The sequence below is a fragment of the Scyliorhinus torazame genome, chromosome 21 (assembly GCF_047496885.1).
Source record: "Scyliorhinus torazame isolate Kashiwa2021f chromosome 21, sScyTor2.1, whole genome shotgun sequence".
NCBI classification, from domain to species: Eukaryota; Metazoa; Chordata; class Chondrichthyes; order Carcharhiniformes; family Scyliorhinidae; genus Scyliorhinus; species Scyliorhinus torazame.
The window spans coordinates 3,650,463-3,670,288 of NC_092727.1; the positions used below are offsets into that span (position 1 = coordinate 3,650,463).

The window sequence follows — 19,826 nt, forward strand, 5'->3', positions numbered from 1 at the left end:
GTTTCAGGGCCTTGGGGCAGTGGGGGAGAGGGAGTTCCATGAGGGGCCGCATGCGGTCGGGGTCGGGCCCTTGGACTCCATTTTCCACGGCATAGCCAAGGATGGCTAAGCGGTTGGTGCGGAACACGCATTTCTCCTTATTGTTTGTGAGGGTAAGGGGTTTGGCGGTCTGGAGGAATTTTTGGAGGTTTGCGTCGTGGTCCTGCTGATCGTGGCCGCAAATGGTGACGTTATCTAGGTACGGGAAGGTGGCCCGCAGTCCGTACCGGTCAACCATTCGGTCCATCTCTCGCAGGAAGATCGAGACCCCATTTGTGATGCCGAAGGGAACTCTAAGGAAGTGATAGAGGCGGCCATCTGCTTCGAACGCAGTGTATTGGCGGTCCTCCGGGCGGATGGGGAGCTGGTGGTAGGCGGACTTCAGGTCCACTGTGGAAAAGACTCGCTACTGCGCAATCTGATTGACCATGTCAGATATGCGTGGGAGCGGGTACGCGTCGAGCTGCGTGTACCGATTGATGGTCTGACTGTAGTCAATGACCATCCTGTGCTTCTCCCCCGTCTTTACTGCCACCACTTGAGCTCTCCAGGGGCTGTTACTGGCCTCAATGACCCCTTCCCGCAGAAGCCGTTGGACCTCCGACCTGATGACGGTCCTGTCCTGGGCACTGTACCGTCTGCTCCTAGTGGCGACGGGTTTGCAATCCGGGGTGAGGTTCGCAAACAGGGAAGGTGGATCGACCTTACGGGTCGTGAGGCCGCACACGGTGAGGGGGGTAGGGGTCCGCCGAATTTTAAGGTTAGGCTTTGGAGATGGCACTGAAATTCCAGGCCGAGTAACAGGGCAGCGCAGAGGTGGGGGAGGACGTAGAGCCGGAAGTTGCTGAACTCTACGCCTTGGACGGTGAGAGTCGCGATGCAGTACCTCCGGATTTCCACAGAATGGGATCTGGAGGCCAGGGAGATTTTCTGGGTGACGGGGTGTACCGGGAGGGAGCAGCGCCTTACCGCAGTGGGGCGGATGAAGCTCTCTGTGCTCCTGGAGTCAAAAAGGCAGGTCGTCTCGTGCCCATCGATCTTCACCGTCATCATTGTGGTCGCAAGGTTGCGGGGCCGGGACTGATCCAGAGTGATAGAGGTGAGCTGCAGAAGATGCTGGGAGGTCCCGGGCTGGTCAGCGGTGGTGGAGGTAGCTGCAGGCGATGAACGGCCAGATGAGCAGGGGTCCTGAGGCGCCGTCCAAAATGGCGCTGAAGATGGCGGCGCCCACAGGGCGCACAAGGCGGGTGACATCAAAGATGGCGGCACCCACGGGCCGTACGTGGCTTGCGGTGAAGAAGATGGCGGCGCCCACGGGCCGCACGTGGCTTGCGAAGGGGAAAATGGCGGCGCCCCGGGTCGCACATGGGGGGGTGTAGGGGGCTGCCTGGGGTGTTTGTTTTGCCCGCAAAAATAGCACTTGGGCCCCCAAGTGGTGGCTGGCTGCCGCACGGCGCAGGTTTGCGGTGAGCTGGAGTCGGCAGCTGGCGGGGCCCACGATGCCCACGAGGGTGCCGCGCGGTCGGGGGCGTAGGACTGGACGTTAGGGGAGGCCGCTTCTAATGAATTAGCGAGCTGCCTAGTGCCCGCAAGGTCGAGCGTAATCCCTTCCAGTAGCCGTTGGCAGACGTACGCAGACTTCATGCCCGTAACGTAAGCGTCTTGAATTAAAAGTTCGGTGTGCTGGACTGCCGAAACTGCCTGGCAGTCACAGTTCCTACCTAGGATGTGCAGGGCACGACAGAAATCGTCCAGAGACTCCCCGGGGAGTTGTTGTCTCGTGGCCGGGAGGTGCCTGGCGTATACTTGATTGACTGGTCCTTTCAGGTGCTCCATCGCTTCGGAGTAGGTGGCACATCTCGGATGAGAGGAAAAATGTCAGGGCTCACCCGTGAATAGAGGACTTGGAGCTTCTGCGAGTCCGAGGGTTCCTCAGCGGCTGCTCGGAGGTAGCTTTCGAAGCAGGCTAGCCAGTGGTCAAAGGTGGACGTAGCATTGGCTGCTTGAGGGCTCAGCTGCAGGCGATCAGGCTTGATGTGGAGATCCAGCGTTTAAAAAATCTTGCTCAATAAATTGATGCACTATCAATTACCACAAGACGAGAATGGTGGAACAATCGAGGCTTTATTGAGCAAAGATGTTGTGCCTCCTGTAGCTGGAACCAGAATGGCTGCAGCACCGGTGAACACACACATTTATACTCCGCCTAGTGGGCGGAGCCAGCAGGCAGGGATTTACCCATGTACTGCTGTTATACGGGCAGTGCCGTAATACATGTAATATACTACTAGTGGTGACTACCACACATTTATATCACAAATTCCACAATCTCAGGGCATCCCAAAGTGCTCTACAATCAATAAAGTTTTTTGTGAAGAGTCATAATGTGGGGAACGCAGCAGCCATTTTGCATACAGCAAGACCCCTCACATAGCAATGCAATATGTTCAGGTATTCTGTATCTGTTTTATTGATATCGATTGGATATTAGCCAGACACTGGGAAGAAGTACGGTAGCATTGTGGATAGCACAATTGCTTCACAGCTCCAGGGTCCCAGGTTCGATTCCAGCTTAGGTCACTGTCTGTGCGGAGTCTGCACATCCTCCCCGTGTGTGCGTGGGTTTCCTCCGGGTGCTCCGGTTTCCTCCCACAGTCCAAAGATGTGCAGGTTAGGTGGATTGGCCTTGCTAAATTACCCTTAGTGTCCAAAATTGCCCTTAGAGTTGGGTGGGGTTACTGGGTTATGGGGATAGGGAGGAGGTGTTGACCTTGGGTAGGGTGCTCTTTCCAAGAGCCGGTGCAGACTTGATGGGCCGAATGGCCTCCTTCTGCACTGTAAATTCTATGATAAATTCTATGATAATCTATGAAGTCCCAGCTACTCTTCACAATAGTGCCACTGGATCTTTTACATGAAGACACAGACAGGGCCTCACATTAACTTTTAATTTGAATGACAATACTGGCAGTGTAACACTCCCTCAGCACTGTACTGGGACTGACAGCTGTCTATGGAGTGGATCTTAAATCCATAACCTTCTGACTCTGAGGCGCGATTGCTACCAACTGTGACACAGCTGGCAAACACAGACACAAACATTGACAAGTATAACCGCCACTTCCAGTCTCCTCCACAGGCAGATATTTTTCTGTTGTGTCTTTGCAGGTTGAGGACGTTCGAGCAAAATGCCGCCCAAGAATAAGGGGAAAGGGAAGGCAAAGAAAGCAAAGAAAGGAGTAGAAGGTGAGTGAGGAACAGAATAAATGTCAACATCCAAGTCGACTACTTGTGTCCCTTCCTCACAATCACATTCCAGTGTGAACAAAGAACAAAGAGAAGTACAGCACAGGAACAGGCTCTTCGGCCCTCAAAGCCGTGCCGACCATGCTGCCCGTCTAAACTACAATCTTCTACACTTCCTGGGTCCGTATCCCTCTATTCCCATCCTATTCATGTATTTGTCAAGATGCCCCTTATACATCACTATCGTCCCTGCTTCCACCACCTCCTCCGGCAGCGAGTTCCAGGCACCCACTACCCTCTGTGTAAAAAACTTGCCTCGTACCTCTCCTCTAAACCTTGCCCCACGCACCTTAAACCTATGCCCCCTAGTAATTGACCCCTCTACCCTGGGAAAAAGCCTCTGACTATCCACTCTGTCTACGCCCCTCATAATTTTGCAGATCTCTATCAGGTCGCCCCTCAACCTCCGTCGTTCCAGTGAAAACAAACTGAGTTTATTCAACCTCTCATCATAGCAAATGCCCTCCATACCAGGCAACATTCTGGTAAATCTCTTCTGCACCCTCTCTAAAGCCTCCACATCCTTCTGGTAGTGTGGCGACCAGAATTGAACACCAAATGCCAGGTGTGGCCTAACTAAGGTTCTATACAGCTGCAACATGACTTGCCAATTTTTATACTCAATGCCCCGGCCAATGAAGGCAAGCATGTCGTATGTGTGCTGATAAACCATGCCAGGTCACACAACAGCATCAAACTTTGATCACTTGCAGAGGTCGGAAAGGGATCTAAGTTCCCTATTGGCCCAGAGGGTTTTGTCTCCATTTCATTGCCTCGTCTGTGGGGGATCTGATGGCACCTGAGGGTGGGGGAGGGGGAGGGAGAAGTGGGGAGGGGATAGAAAGTGTCTCACCACTGATCATGATGTGGAGAATGTTTGATGATCCAGCTGTTCACTTCCTGCCTGTCAATTTTGTATTGTCATGTTTGTTAATTTGGTTTGTTAGTCCAGGTCCACAAGTACTAACACACTGTAGCTATAAATATTAATGTACGTTACCTGTGGGTAATGAATGCTGGGATCGTCAGTGCTGCCCACATCCTGAGAATAAAAATATTTGAAAGACACATCACTTTATTCACCTGACATGTCATTAATGTCACTATTTTCGCAAATCACAGCCTGGCCTCACTACTGCACACAATTGGTAGCCTGTCAGGCCGACATGATGTCAAGAAGCCCACATAAGAGCTACAACTGCAGCAGTCCAGGAAGGAACTGTTTTGATAAAGGCGACATTATGATGGAGCCGAGCTCAGTATTCAGAACACAAGATCCACTCAGTTACTCTGTACCGTCTTTAAGTTCCCTTCCACCCATCCCCATCACATATCATCTCCATGCCAGAGCGTGGGGACAGTCCGCCCAGACAGTCAGTTCGTGGCTCCACTGTGTGAAAACGTGGTGCTAGGTTTATATCTGGAGGGGTCAAACAGGGAGTCAGTTCATTTCAAACCCTGGTTACACCACATGTGTACTGTGCACAGTACTACTCTTCAGACTGAAATTGGAACTCAAAGTGCTGCAAGAAATGAAAAGATTTGCAAAAACTTGAGAGGATGTGACTATCAGGAAGAGACTGAGTGGGTGGGAATCTTTACTCTGGGGAAAAAAGACAAAAGGAGATTGGAGAGAGATCTTTAAATTAAAAAATTAAATAAATTTTGAAGTGGCCAATCCACTTAGCCTGCACATTTTTGGGTTGTCAGGGCGAAACCCACACAAACACGGGGAGAATGTGCAAACTCCACACGGACAGTGACCCAGGGCCGGGATCGAACCTGGGACCTCGGCGCCGTGAGGCATCAGTGCTAACCACTGCGCCACCGTGCTGCTCCTGAGATCTTTAAATTTATCGAGGGATTCCATGGGGTGGGTGGGTGTAGAGAAAGTGTTCCCACTCGCGAATGAGTCCAGAATAAGGGGGTAAAAATATAAGACTGTCGTGAACAGGTTAAACTTGCATTTATATAGCACCTTCAACCGAATAAAAAACCTGTATAAGTTCTTCATCGAAACATTATCAAATCGAATTAAGACTGAGTCACATAGAGATATCAGGAGAGCAGATCAAAGGATTGATCAAAGGGATAAGTTGTAAAGAATGTCTTAAAGCAAAGAGAGGAAGCGAGGCATAGAGATTAAGGAAGGGAAATTCAGATCTAATAATGAATTTTATTTTACACAGTGGTGGCAATGTGAAACCACATGAACTAGTTTAAAGAGAGTATTGCAGTATTTAGGGAGAATCTCGCAGGTAGAAAAGAATAGAGATTTTTGGGGGAGTATGAGATGTACTGAGAGTGAAAGGAGGCTGGTGTGGTGTCCAAACTCCGGTGTAGAGGAGAATGGCCAGTTTTAGCCCTATAGATTCTAGGTAACTATTCCCTGGGCGATAGAGTCACCAATTCTGCCCTGGAATCCGCTATTATCACAGCCAAGAGGAGCTCACAATGAACCAACTGATTTGCAAATGATTTGCAATTTTATCAAGAAAACCTATGAACGTAGCTCTCACTCTCCCTCCCTGTCTCTTTGTCTCTCTTTCTCTCTGTTCCCTTTCACCTTCCCAACTCCTGGCCTCTCTGCTGTGTCCCTCTCACTGTTTCTCAGGAGACAACATTGAGGAGAAGTACAAGAGGACAGTTCATCAAGTGGAATCACTCAAAGATCAGTTAGGTAAGAAAGAACATTCAATATCCAGAATTCAAAATAAAGTTTGTCACGCATTTCTATTTGTTGGGCTGAATGGATGAAAGGGTTAATGGGGTGAAGGCGTTGTTGGGGTTGGAATAAAGACTTGCAGCTCCACAGAACCCGGGCAGCACGGCAGCACAGTGGTTAGCACTGTTGCTTCACAGCGGCAGGGACTCGGGTTCGATTCCCGCCTTGGGTCACTGTCTGTGCAAAGTCTGCACATTCTCCCCGTGTCTGCGTGGGTTTCCTCCCACAATTCCTAAAAGACATGCTTGTTAGATAATTCAGACATTCTGGATTCTCCCACCTTGTACCCGAACAGGCGCCAGAATGTGGTGACTAGGGGCTTTTCACAGTAACTTCATTGCAGCGATAATGTAAGCCCACTTGTGACACCAATGATTATTAAATTAAATTGCTGGCAGCACTGACCACTGCATGCCATTCTGCAGCTCACTGTCACCACCAACAGCCACATTCCAGTAGTGCAGCTTCTCAAAGTCCATGGGCGCAATTCTCCCATCGGGAGACTAAGTCCCGATGCCGGAGTGAAAACTAGAGTGTTTCACTCCGGCGTCGGAGGCCGCTCCCAGCCCCCTATACTCCCGCCCACAGGGGGCTCGTAGCAGCGTTGCATCATTTACGTGCGCCGGGCCTTGGTGACTCATAAATGACGCGGCCAGCGCCGCGTAAATGACGTCACCCGCGCATGCGCGTGTTGGCCGGCGCTAACCCGCGCATGCGCGGTTGCCGTCCTCCCCAAGGCCGCCCCACAAGAAGATGTCGGGTGGATCTTGCGGGGCAGTGGAGGAAAGGAGGACCTCCTTCAGAGAGGCCGGCCCGCCGATCGGTAGGCACAGATCGCGGGCCAGACACCTTTTGAGGCCGCCCCCGGTGCAGGAACCCCCCCCACAGGCCGCCCCCCCCCAGCATTCCCGCAGGCAGCGACCAGGTGTGGCCAGCGCCGGCGGGAACCCGTCGTGTTGGGCAGGCCGCTCGCCCGTTACAAACGGCGATTCTCCCAGCGGCCAGCCGTGATTCTCGCCGCGCCGGTTTGGGAGGGGGGGAGAATCGCGTGCGGGCCCGGGACGGCGTGGCTGGACTCGCCCCACGCCCCAGCGATTCTCCCACCCGGCGTGTGGGGGGGAGAATTCCGCCCCAGATTTTTGAATAAATAAACATCTTATATAGCATTAACACACCTATCACATACATCATTAAAGGAAGGGTTCTGCATACCGGCCGCAAAACATTTGTGATTAGCTTCTCTGTCCCTCTAAAACACTCCAGGGATCTAACCCCGTGCTGTACCTGTCCTGGGAGTGGTTGATGGGGACAGTGCAGAGGGAGCTTTACTCTGTATCTAACCCCGTACTGTACCTGTCCTGGGAGTGTTTGATGGGGACAGTGTAGAGGGAACTTTACTCTGTATCTAACCCCGTGCTGTACCTGTCCTGGGAGTGTTTGATGGGGACAGTGCAGAGGGAGCTTTACTCTGTATCTAACCCCGTACTGTACCTGTCCTGGGAGTGTTTGATGGGGACAGTGTAGAGGGAACTTTACTCTGTATCTAACCCCGTGCTGTACCTGTCCTGGGAGTGTTTGATGGGGACAGTGTAGAGGGAGCTTTACTCTGTATCTAACCCCGTGCTGTACCTGTCCTGGGAGTGGTTGATGGGGACAGTGTAGAGGGAGCTTTACTCTGTATCTAGCCCCATGCTGTACCTGTCCTGGGAGTGTTTGATGGGAACAGGGTAGAGGAGCTTTACTCTGTATCTAACCCCGTGCTGTACCTGTCCTGGGAGTGTTTGAAGGGGACAGTGTAGAGGGAGCTTTACTCTGTATCTAACCCTGTGCTGTACCTGTCCTGGGAGTGGTTGATGGGGACAGTGTAGAGGGAGCTTTACTCTGTATCTAACCCCGTGCTGTACCTGTCCTGGGAGTGTTTGATGGGGACAATGTAGAGGGAGCTTTACTCTGTATCTAACCCCGTGCTGTACCTGTCCTGGGAGTGGTTGATGGGGACAGTGCAGAGGGAGCTTTACTCTGTATCTAACCCCGTGCTGTACCTGTCCTGGGAGTGTTTGATGGGGACAGTGTAGAGGGAACTTTACTCTGTATCTAACCCCGTGCTGTACCTGTCCTGGGAGTGTTTGATGGGGACAGTGTAGAGGGAGCTTTACTCTGTATCTAACCCCGTGCTGTACCTGTCCTGGGAGTGTTTGATGGGGACAGTGTAGAGGGAGCTTTACTCTGTATCTAACCCCGTGCTGTACCTGTCCTGGGAGTGGTTGATGGGGACAGTGCAGAGGGAGCTTTACTCTGTATCTAACCCCGTGCTGTACCTGTCCTGGGAGTGTTTGATGGGGACAGTGTAGAGGGAACTTTACTCTGTATCTAACCCCGTGCTGTACCTGTCCTGGGAGTGTTTGATGGGGACAGTGTAGAGGGAGCTTTACTCTGTATCTAACCCCGTGCTGTACCTGTCCTGGGAGTGTTTGATGGGGACAGTGTAGAGGGAGCTTTACTCTGTATCTAACCCCGTGCTGTACCTGTCCTGGGAGTGGTTGATGGGGACAGTGTAGAGGGAGCTTTACTCTGTATCTAACCCCGTGCTGTACCTGTCCTGGGAGTGTTTGATGGGAACAGGGTAGAGGAGCTTTACTCTGTATCTAACCCCGTGCTGTACCTGTCCTGGGAGTGTTTGAAGGGGACAGTGTAGAGGGAGCTTTACTCTGTATCTAACCCCGTGCTGTACCTGTCCTGGGAGTGGTTGATGGGGACAGTGTAGAGGGAGCTTTACTCTGTATCTAACCCCGTGCTGTATCTGTCCTGGGAGTGTTTGATGGGGACAATGTAGAGGGAGCTTTACTCTGTATCTAACCCCGTGCTGTACCTGTCCTGGGAGTGGTTGATGGGGACAGTGCAGAGGGAGCTTTACTCTGTATCTAACCCCGTGCTGTACCTGTCCTGGGAGTGTTTGATGGGGACAGTGTAGAGGGAACTTTACTCTGTATCTAACCCCGTGCTGTACCTGTCCTGGGAGTGTTTGATGGGGACAGTGTAGAGGGAGCTTTACTCTGTATCTAACCCCGTGCTGTACCTGTCCTGGGAGTGTTTGATGGGGACAGTGTAGAGGGAGCTTTACTCTGTATCTAACCCCGTGCTGTACCTGTCCTGGGAGTGGTTGATGGGGACAGTGCAGAGGGAGCTTTACTCTGTATCTAACCCCGTGCTGTACCTGTCCTGGGAGTGTTTGATGGGGACAGTGTAGAGGGAGCTTTACTCTGTATCTAACCCCGTGCTGTACCTGTCCTGGGAGTGGTTGATGGGGACAGTGCAGAGGGAGCTTTACTCTGTATCTAACCCCGTGCTGTACCTGTCCTGGGAGTGTTTGATGGGGACAGTGTAGAGGGAGCTTTACTCTGTATCTAACACCGTGCTGTACCTGTCCTGGGAGTGTTTGATGGGGACAGTGCAGAGGGAGCTTTACTCTGTATCTAACCCCATGCTGTACCTGTCCTGGGAGTGTTTGATGGGGACAGTGTAGAGGGAGCTTTACTCTGTCTCTAACCCCGTGCTGTACGTACCTTGCAATGTCGACACCAGGGATTGAAAGTGATTTTAAAAAATCTATTTTCCAGCATTAGTCTTTCTTACTTAGTGAGTCAGTTGGATTATAGATTCTGAATTAATTTTTAATCTTAAAATACCAGTTCTGCGGAGGGACATCGCAAGACAGGCTTTGCTGGTTAAAGAGGAGTGGAAGGCAAAGCTGCAAGATCTCAAGCATGATTTGAATGAAGAACAAGATGTAAAGAAGGCAATACATTCAGGTAAGCAGCTTGTAGGTCACTGCAGAATCTAGCAGCAGACCATCAAGTAGAGTGGGATAGGGACACCTCTGGTGGGTTATTGAGGAAAGGTTTCCATGGACCATGACTGTCAAGGGGTCTGATCCTGGTCTTTTGTTATTCCTTCACAGGATGTGAGTGTCACTGGCTATTCCAGCGTTTAATGCCCATTCCTAATTGTTCTTGAAAAAATGGTGGTGAGCTGCCTTCTTCCACCGCTGCAGTCCCTGAGGTGTAGGTACACCCACAGTGCTGTTAGGGAGGTAGTTCCAGGATTTTGCCCCAGCGAGAGTGAAGGAACGGCGATATATTTCATAGTCAGGATGATGGGTGACTTGGAGGGGAACCTCCAGGTGGTGGGGTTCCCAGGTGTCTGCTGCTCTTGTCCTTCTAGAGGTTGCAGAAGTCACAGGTTAGGGGCAGCACGGTGGTGCAGTGAGTAGCACTGCTGCCTCACGGCGCCGAGGTCCCAGGTTGGATCCCGGCTCTGGGTCACTGTCCGTGTGGAGTTTGCACATTCTCCCCGTGTTTGCGTGGGTTTTGCCCCCACAACCCAAAGATGTGCAGGGTAGGTGGATTGGCCACACTAAATTCCTGTTAATTGGAAAAAATGAATTAGGTACTTTAAATTTAAAAAGAAAAAGAAGTCACAGGTTTGGAAGATGTTCCCTAAGCAGACTTGTCAGTTCCTGCATTGTCTATCGTAAATGTTGCTAATTGTGTTTCTCTTTATTTGGCTCTGAATATGGCGGTCAATATGATGACCTTCCTTAATTCTGATTACGTTTTGCTCTCGAGTCGTGGGGTATCTTTCGATACCGCCACAAGGTTCAAACCGAATACTGATCAAAGACTCGATACACCAGTTCGCTAGTTCAAAGTCAAATGCTTATTTATTTACACACACAGTTAAATATACTCATGCACAAATACTACAGACTAAACTGTCACTACTGCTAAAGCCTATACTTAGCTTCGGGCGCCCACTCAGCCGGAGGAACAATGGCCGTTGTTCGGTTCTGAGGCTGCTGGGGTGGAACTGGTACGGGATAACAGCTAAGGTCGTCTGTCTGGTAGCGAGCGTTGACCTTGGACTTACTTGTTTCTGGTGCAGCTGGTGGACAGGTCTCTCCTCGGTGAGAGCCGGGTCCAAGAGCGCGATTCTCTCTTGGGGGATCCTTCTTATACCCAAAGGGGCTTTGCGCGCTTTTGGGCGGGCCTTGAACTTGGCCCCAATTAATTGGGCCGTTTCTCAATCGTTCCTATCGATTTCCTCCAATAGAGGGCTGGGTGCCCTGATGGCTGGGCGTGTCCTAGGTGGCCGTTGGCCTGCTTTGTTCCGGTCTCCTCTGGCGCCGGGGTGTCTGCCTTGGTATCGTTTACTTAAATGTTACTCTTTTGTCCCCGGAGATGGCTCATTAGTATGGTAATGGCTTTGCAGTTTCGGTCTTGTCTGGGAGCTGCGGCTCCAATATACAGACAAACCCTGAACCTGCTTGTTTTCTCAGCATTGTCCATTTTCCCTGCAATCTTTGCAAATTGTCATTTTGTAATCGGGAAGTGGCCATCCCAGATGGCTACAGTACATGGTACACACGGCTGCCATTGTGCATCGATGGTGGAGGGAGTGAATGTTTGTGAAAGGGGCGCAATCAAGCGGGGCTGCTTTGTCCTGGATGATGTTGAGCTTCCTGAGTGTTGTTGGAGCTGCGCTCATCCAGGCAAGTGGAGATACTCCATCCTATTCCTGACTTCTGCCTTGTAGATAGTGGACAGGTTTTGGGGGGGTCAGGAGGTGAGTTACTCATCACAGAATTACCAGCCATTGACCAGTTCTTGTAGTCGCAGTATTTATATGGCTAGTTCAGTTTCTGATCAATGGTAACCCACAGGCTGTTGATGGTGGGATATTCAGCGATGATAATACCATTGAATGTCAAGGGGGGATGATTAGATCCTCTCTTGTTGGAGATGGTCATTGCCTGGCACTTGTGTGGCACGAACGTTATTTGCCACTTGTCAGCCCAAGCCTGTATATTGTCCACGTTCTCCTGATTACTGCCTCTTCAATATCTGAGGAGTTGAAAATGGCGCTGAACATTGTGATATCATCAGTGAACTACCCCACTTCTGACCTCATGGCGGAAGGGAGGTCATTGATGAAACAGCTGAAGATGGTTGGGCCGAGGACACTCCCCTGAGGAACTCCTGCAGCGATGTCCTGGAGCTGAGATGATTGACCTCCAACCACCAGAACGATCTTCCTTTGTGCCGGGTACGACTCCAACCAGCGGAAAGTTTTCCCCCCGATTCCCATTGACCCCAGTTTAGCTCGGGCTCCTTGATGCCACATCCAATCAAATGCTGTCTTGATGTCAAGGGCAGTCTCTCTGACCTCATCCTTTGCATTCAGCTCTTTTATCCATGTTTGAACCAAAGGTATAATGAAGTCAGGAGCTGTAGGAGCTCTTATTTTCTAATAAGAATGGAAGTCCAGTGGTAGGTTTATATTGAGTTTATTGCAAAATGTAGTTTGTACAAATTCAGGGGGGAAAACCAACAAAGGAACAAAGATAAATCTCCAGCGCACTGAAGGTCAAGTTTTCTTATACCTCCTTTGCTCCCCATTGGCTTTGTATTCTGTGTTGTGACTCCTGATTGGCACTCCATCTCTGCATTTTATACCAGAAATTTACACTTGTATCTGACTTACTGACAGCTGCGCACATTGTCACATTTGTAGTTTGGCTTTAAAAGCAGATGTGTCACTCTGAAGGTTCAACATTTCCCCACAGGAGCTGAATGATCCTGAGTGGCCTGTGCTAAATTGGAGAATCTCAGCTGGGGAAGCGAGATAGGGCAGCAGAACCTCAGTATACTGGATTAGATGGAAAGGGCATTCCCTGTTTCTCTGTGTTGAGGGTGAGAGAGAATGTTTCCTGGGGAAGTAGGAGCTTCTCCAGTTGAATGGGATGCCTCCGGGTTCGAAGGGCTATTTCCCAGGTTAGAGGTTCCCCTTTAGGTTCAGTGATTCCTGCATGTTTGATTGTCAAATGAGGAGATGAGCTTGTTCAGATATGAAGCTTTCCAGAGGTGAAGAGCCCAACATATGAAATATATAAAAAATGTCTACTTGGGTGAGATAAAAGCAATCATTCGAACCCCAACCTGAGATGGCATCTGAGAGGCAGGTGGTGGGAACAAGAATATCAGGTGATTAGTTATTTTGTTAATTGATATTGGATCAACTATTGAACCAAGACAGCCAATAGATCGTTTATACAGTTGGGAAGGGGTGAATTCACTGTTATCCACCTGGATATCAAACCTCTCATATTCCTGGGGTGTGATTTAATGCGCAAAAGACAGAGTACTGAATTGGGCGCATGTAGCGGGGTCTTTCTCGGCACCTGCAGTGTCAAGAACGGGACTTTATTTCTGGCCTTGATGCGGAGCGTCCCACTGAGGCCACATTTACCTCACTTCCTGCACTGAGCAGCTGAGTGGTCCCCTCCCTGCCTGCCTCCACCGACTGCTCGCCCTTCCCAATATATAGGTTTATCCTGTGTCCTAGTTAAGGTAGTTGAGGGCAGCACAGTAGCACAAGTGGATAGCACTGTGGCTTCACAGCGCCATGGGTCCCAGGGTGCCAGGTTCAATTCCCCGCTGGGTCACTGTCTATGTGGAGTTTGCACGTTCTCCCCGTGTGTGCGTGGGTTTCCTCCGGGTGCTCCGGTTTCCTCCCACAGTCCAAAGACGTGCGGGTTAGGTGGATTGGCCATGCTAAATTGCCCTTAGTGACCAAAAAGGTTAGGAGGGGTTATTGGGTAACGGGGATAGGGTGGAAGTGTGGGCTTAAGTGGGTCGGTGCAGACTCGATGGACCGAATGGCCTCCTTCTGCACTGTATGTTCTATGTGTCTATGTTATAACTATTTCAGATTAGCAGGGCAGCACGGTGACGCAGTGATCAACACTGCTGCCTTATGGTGCCAAGGTCCCAGGTTCGATCCTGGCTCTGGGTCAATGTCCGTGTGGAGTTTAGTGATCTGCATATCTGTGTATATATATATAAAGGGTTAATATATAGAAGTAACACCTAGATAACCACTAGATGGCAGCACTAGAGATGGGTATAAAAGATAAACTCAAGGAGCGTTCCCACCTCTTCGTGTTAGGAGTGACTAGTGACCAGAGGTAGAGAGAAATAACTTAGTGTGCAGGTGTAGTTAATCACAGTTAATATATATTTAGTCTTGTTAATTTAATCTATAGTTTAGTTGTTGAAGAGAGAACAAACTCATAGTTAAATTGTTATCTTTACTCAATATTTGCTTTATTTGAAGAGTTTGCGTGTTAATGAACATCTTGGCAGAAAGCAAATGAGTAATAAGATATTACTCAACGTAATATAATATGGAGTTTGCACATTCTCCCCGTGTCTGCGTGGGTTTCAGCCCACAATCCAAAGATGTGCAGGTTAGGTGGATTGGCCACGCTAAATTGCCCCTTAATTGGAAAAAATGAATTAGGTACTCTAATTTTTTTAAAAAACTATTTCAGGTTAGTATATCATACGAAGGAATTTTTGCACATGGAGACAAAAATCAGGGACGGGTGGAGGTTGCTGCTGATGCGACCGGGTTGGGGGAGCAGAAGTTGGTCAAGTCTGAAATAAGAGCTGTAAACAATTCCTGAATGGTGTAACCACCTTCATTCTCTCTGAACTGCAGATTTGACCCGTCAGTACAAGACGATGCGGTCTGACACGGATCTCCAAGTCCATCAGCTGGAGATCGAGGTCAGCCACCTGCAGCAGCAACTCAGTGAGTGTCAGTGAAAATCACACCAACCTTAACAAACTGCAGATCAGTATCAGCATTGAGTACACATGAATAAGTTGTTGCAGATTGTGGTGTGTAGTATGAGTGTGAGTGAGTGAGTACAGTGCTTGTGAGTGTGGTAAATGAATGAGCAAGTACATTGTCTGTGTACAGAATCCCTACAGTTCAGAAGGTGGTATCTCTGCTGTAAGGAACTGAATATGAGAGCATCCTATCAGTTGTTTGATGAAGCATTGCTCTTCTCACACTCCTCTTGAATTCCTCATCCTATAAACTCTTCCTTCTGTGGTTCGCACAGTTGCTTCACAGCGCCAGAGTCCCAGGTTCGATTCCGGCTTGGGTCACTATCTGTGAGGAGTCTGCACGTTTTCCCCGTGTCTGCGTGGGTTTCCTCCGGGTGCTCCGGTTTCCTCCCACAGTCCAAAGACGTGCGGGTTAGGTGGATTGGCTACCCTTATTGTCTAATTAGCTAAATTTCCCTTTGGGTCCAAAAAGGTTCGATGGGGTTATTGGGTTAGGGGGATAGGGTGGAAGTGAGGGCTTAAGTGGGTCGGTGCAGACTCAATGGCCCGAATGGCCTCCTTCTGCACTGTATGTTCTATGTTCTAAGGAGGTTGTTCGGCCCATCAAATCTGCAATGACCCCCGAAAGAGCACCCCACCTTTGACTTGTGACTGATTTTAGTGTGTGCTGGGACCTGGCTGCTGTACTGGGGTCTGGCTGCTGTGCTGGGACCTGGCTGCTGTGCTGGGACCTGGCTGCTGTGCTGGGACATGGCTGCTGTGCTGGGACCTGGCTGCTGTGCTGGGGTTTGGCTGCTGTGCTGGGGTTTGGCTGCTGTGCTGGGGTCTGGCTGCTGTGCTGGGGTCTGGCTGCTGTGCTGGGACCTGGCTGCTGTGCTGGGACCTGGCTGCTGTGCTGGGACATGGCTGCTGTGCTGGGACCTGGCTGCTGTGCTGGGATTTGGCTGCTGTGCTGGGGTCTGGCTGCTGTGCTGGGGTCTGGCTGCTGTGCTGGGGTCTGGCTGCTGTGCTGGGACCTGGCTGCTGTGCTGGGACATGGCTGCTGTGCTGGGACCTGGCTGCTGTGCTGGGGTCTGGCTGCTGTGCTGGGGCCTGGCTGCTGTGCTGGGACCTGGCTGCTGTGCTGGGGTTTGGCTGCTGTGCTGGGGTCTGGCTGCTGTGCTGGGGCCTGGCTGCTGTGCTGGGACCTGGCTGCTGTGCTGGGGTCTGGCTGCTGTGCTGGGGTCTGGCTGCTGTGCTGGGGTCTGGCTGCTGTGCTGGGACCTGGCTGCTGTGCTGGGGTTTGGCTGCTGTGCTGGGGTCTGGCTGCTGTGCTGGGGTCTGGCTGCTGTGCTGGGGTCTGGCTGCTGTGCTGGGACCTGGCTGCTGTGCTGGGGTCGGGGTCTGGCTGCTGTGCTGGGGTCTGGCTGCTGTGCTGGGACCTGGCTGCTGTGCTGGGGTCGGGGTCTGGCTGCTGTGCTGGGACCTGGCTGCTGTGCTGGGACCTGGCTGCTGTGCTGGGACCTGGCTGCTGTGCTGGGACCTGGCTGCTGTGCTGGGGTCTGGCTGCTGTGCTGGGACCTGGCTGCTGTGCTGGGGTCTGGCTGCTGTGCTGGGGTCTGGCTGCTGTGCTGGGACCTGGCTGCTGTGCTGGGGTTTGGCTGCTGTGCTGGGACCTGGCTGCTGTGCTGGGGTCTGGCTGCTGTGCTGGGGTTTGGCTGCTGTGCTGGGGTCTGGCTGCTGTGCTGGGGTCTGGCTGCTGTGCTGGGACCTGGCTGCTGTGCTGGGGTCTGGCTGCTGTGCTGGGGTTTGGCTGCTGTGCTGGGGTCTGGCTGCTGTGCTGGGGTCTGGCTGCTGTGCTGGGGTTTGGCTGCTGTGCTGGGGTCTGGCTGCTGTGCTGGGGTCTGGCTGCTGTGCTGGGGTCTGGCTGCTGTGCTGGGGTCTGGCTGCTGTGCTGGGGTCTGGCTGCTGTGCTGGGGTTTGGCTGCTGTGCTGGGGTCTGGCTGCTGTGCTGGGGTCTGGCTGCTGTGCTGGGACCTGGCTGCTGTGCTGGGGTCTGGCTGCTGTGCTGGGGTTTGGCTGCTGTGCTGGGGTCTGGCTGCTGTGCTGGGGTCTGGCTGCTGTGCTGGGGTTTGGCTGCTGTGCTGGGGTTTGGCTGCTGTGCTGGGACCTGGCTGCTGTGCTGGGACCTGGCTGCTGTGCTGGGGTTTGGCTGCTGTGCTGGGACCTGGCTGCTGTGCTGGGACCTGGCTGCTGTGCTGGGACCTGGCTGCTGTGCTGGGGTCTGGCTGCTGTGCTGGGGTCTGGCTGCTGTGCTGGGGTCTGGCTGCTGTGCTGGGGTCTGGCTGCTGTGCTGGGGTCTGGCTGCTGTGCTGGGGTCTGGCTGCTGTGCTGGGGTCTGGCTGCTGTGCTGGGGTTTGGCTGCTGTGCTGGGGTCTGGCTGCTGTGCTGGGGTCTGGCTGCTGTGCTGGGGTCTGGCTGCTGTGCTGGGGTCTGGCTGGATACAGCAGTGCTGATTGTGCAGTGGGACTTTGCTGGAGTTTGGTCTGGTCCAGAGGGGGAGTGGGGGGTTGAAGGTCACACAGGGACTAATTCTGTGATTTACTTTCCCATCAGCATCTTGTCAGCAACAGTTAGCAAGGACTCAGGAGGAGAAGTTGCAGATCATCAAGGAGAAAGATTCCACCATCAAGGAGCTCCAGAGCAAGATAGACAACATGGAAACTGAGTATGAGGCCATCGTCCATGTAGGTAACACTTTGGATCTATGGGTTCTGTTAAATGTCACCTCAAGCACTCCACAGTCTTGCCAGCCTAGGGAAAGAAGTTATCCTGAACTCCCTTAGAGTGGAAACACCTTTACCTCAACCCTATCAAAATCTTTCATAATCTAAATATCCCTATTTTGAAATTATCTCTGCTGTAAGGAACTGAATACGAGAGCATCCTATCAGTTGTTTGATGAAGCTTTGCTCTTCTCACGCTCCTGAATTCCGATAAACTCTTCCTTGTCCCTGCTTTCTCTTCATGCTGCGTTCAAGATACATTGCACCAATCACAGCCCAGAAGAAGAGTCGCTCTTAGAGATAGAAACTGGGCAGCATGGAGAAGCTGGGCCGAAGGGCCTGTTTCCATGCTGTAAACATCTCTGACTCTTTGACTCTCCCACTCTTACCGCCAGCCATTGCTGTGTTTGGAAGGATTTACAGGTTGATAATTGACCTGTTTGGCTGCGCTATGAACCCACCTCCCTCGGCCATCAGGTCCTGGGGTGGGAATCGAACCTGGAGCTTCTGGCTCAGAGACAGGATGCTACTTGGCTCTTCATGTCTGTCTGGCCCTTTGAAAAGGAATTACTTAATTGGACAATTAGTCCCATAACCCTGCCCTTTCCATATAGCCCTGAAATGTTCCCTTTTCAAATATTTTTGTGTTCAATCGCGGGATATAGGTATTGCTGGCAAGGCTAGTATTTATTGCCCTGAAGAAGGTGGTTGGCGGTCTTGTCACACAGTTGGTAATGTCCCTGCCTCTGAGCCAGAAACTCCGGGTTCGATTCCCACCCCAGGAAGGTGGGTTCATAACACAGATTATCAAGCTGCAAAATCCTTCCAACATGCCAATGGCTGGCAGTAAGAGTGGGAGGGTCTCCTGGTCAGTCATGCTCGATGTTTAGCGGCGCCCCTCAACCACTAAGCCTCTGGCAACAGACTAGTGACCTGTTCCAGGAATAACTAGCTATGACAAAAGTCTGCCTGAGTGCACCACTCGGTGTGGGAAGAGAATTGGAATTAAGGAGGTGTCATTTATAGTGAGTATTTATCCAATACCCTTTTGATAGTTACTAGTGAACCTGCTTCAATTGGTCTTTCAGGCATTGCCTTCCAGATCACTTGGTGTGTAAAATAATAATCTTCCACCACACCCAATTCTCCTTTAAAGTTTACCCTAACTCCTTCTTACCACTGTGGAACTCTGAGCCTCCTCAGGATCCTCGCCCTCATCGCTATCCCCAAACTGATAAGAACCCAACTCAAAGGCTTGCTGATTAAACGTTATCTTCTTGTCCGGGGTGCTGCCAGGCCAAGGGTCTGAGAACAGTGAGACACATTGACCTCTTTCCTCCTCCTCCTGATACAGGACAGCCTCGACATGCTACTGAACAAGCTGGAAACCTCCAGACTCCAGTGGGAGAAAGCAGCAACCAGTTTCCATTTGGAACAGAAGCAGAAACTGCTGGAGTTTGGGCTCAACCCGCTGGAGATTTAAACCCTGTGGAGGAAGTGGATATTTGGTCGGAATCTCGCGGGGTGACTGTGACTCTCACTAAACTTCTCCATTCCCAACAGTCTCCTGTCGGATCTGACTCTGCGAATCGAAACTGGTGTCTTTCTGGAGTCTCACTCCCGGACTTTGGCAAAATATTTCCACAACTGGAATTTTAACTTAAAATATTATTCTGATCACTTAAAATTGGATGATTAATCTTGAGTCGGAACCCAAATTTCTAACCAAAGCAGGAACCTGTGCAAATAATTATCCTATCTAAAGTCAAACGTACTCCTTATACCCCAGTGTTAAATAAAGGTTCAGAAATACTTTCAATCTCAATTTCCATCTTCTCCTCTCATCTGCAATTTCTTTTATCATTTTTAATTAACCAAAATTATAAAATGTAATAACATTAATCTACTTTGCTGGAAGTGATTTTAAATTATCATCTGACTTATTTACATGTGCCACAACACACAGGTGCAGACTGACACACTGACACACACGTGTATACACACTGACAAACACATACACTGATACACAGACTGACATGTGCAGACACACACATATACACACACACTGAGGCACACAGACTGTCACACACACACACACACATACTGACACACACACATATACACACACAAACTGTGAAGGGCGGAGCAGGTTCAAAGGCCCCAATGGCCTCCTCTTGTTCCTGGGTAGCAGTGGTTAGCACTGTTGCTTCACAGCGCCAGGGTCCCGGGTTCGATTCCCAGCTTGGGTCACTGTCTGTGCGGAGTCTGCACGTTCTCCCCGTGTCTGCGTGGGTTTCT

The 19,826-nt window shown here is 51.1% G+C and overlaps 1 protein-coding gene across 2 annotated transcripts in view; it reads left to right on the forward strand.

The window, feature by feature from the left end:
* The window catches only part of drc12 (dynein regulatory complex subunit 12 homolog), a 48,298-nt gene extending 28,945 nt beyond the window's left edge, over positions 1–19,353 (forward strand). Inside the window, exons 2-7 of one of the 2 annotated variants that reach the window (XM_072486365.1) lie at positions 3,208–3,285; positions 5,960–6,025; positions 9,760–9,879; positions 14,630–14,722; positions 17,359–17,489; positions 18,883–19,353. In XM_072486365.1, the coding sequence (XP_072342466.1) occupies positions 3,228–3,285; positions 5,960–6,025; positions 9,760–9,879; positions 14,630–14,722; positions 17,359–17,489; positions 18,883–19,011 (597 nt within the window). In that variant the 5' untranslated portion in view covers positions 3,208–3,227 and the 3' untranslated portion in view covers positions 19,012–19,353. The remainder of the gene's footprint in view (positions 1–3,207; positions 3,286–5,959; positions 6,026–9,759; positions 9,880–14,629; positions 14,723–17,358; positions 17,490–18,882) is intronic. The other variant, XM_072486366.1, reaches the window with a different exon arrangement.
* Positions 19,354–19,826: the final 473 nt, after the last annotated feature.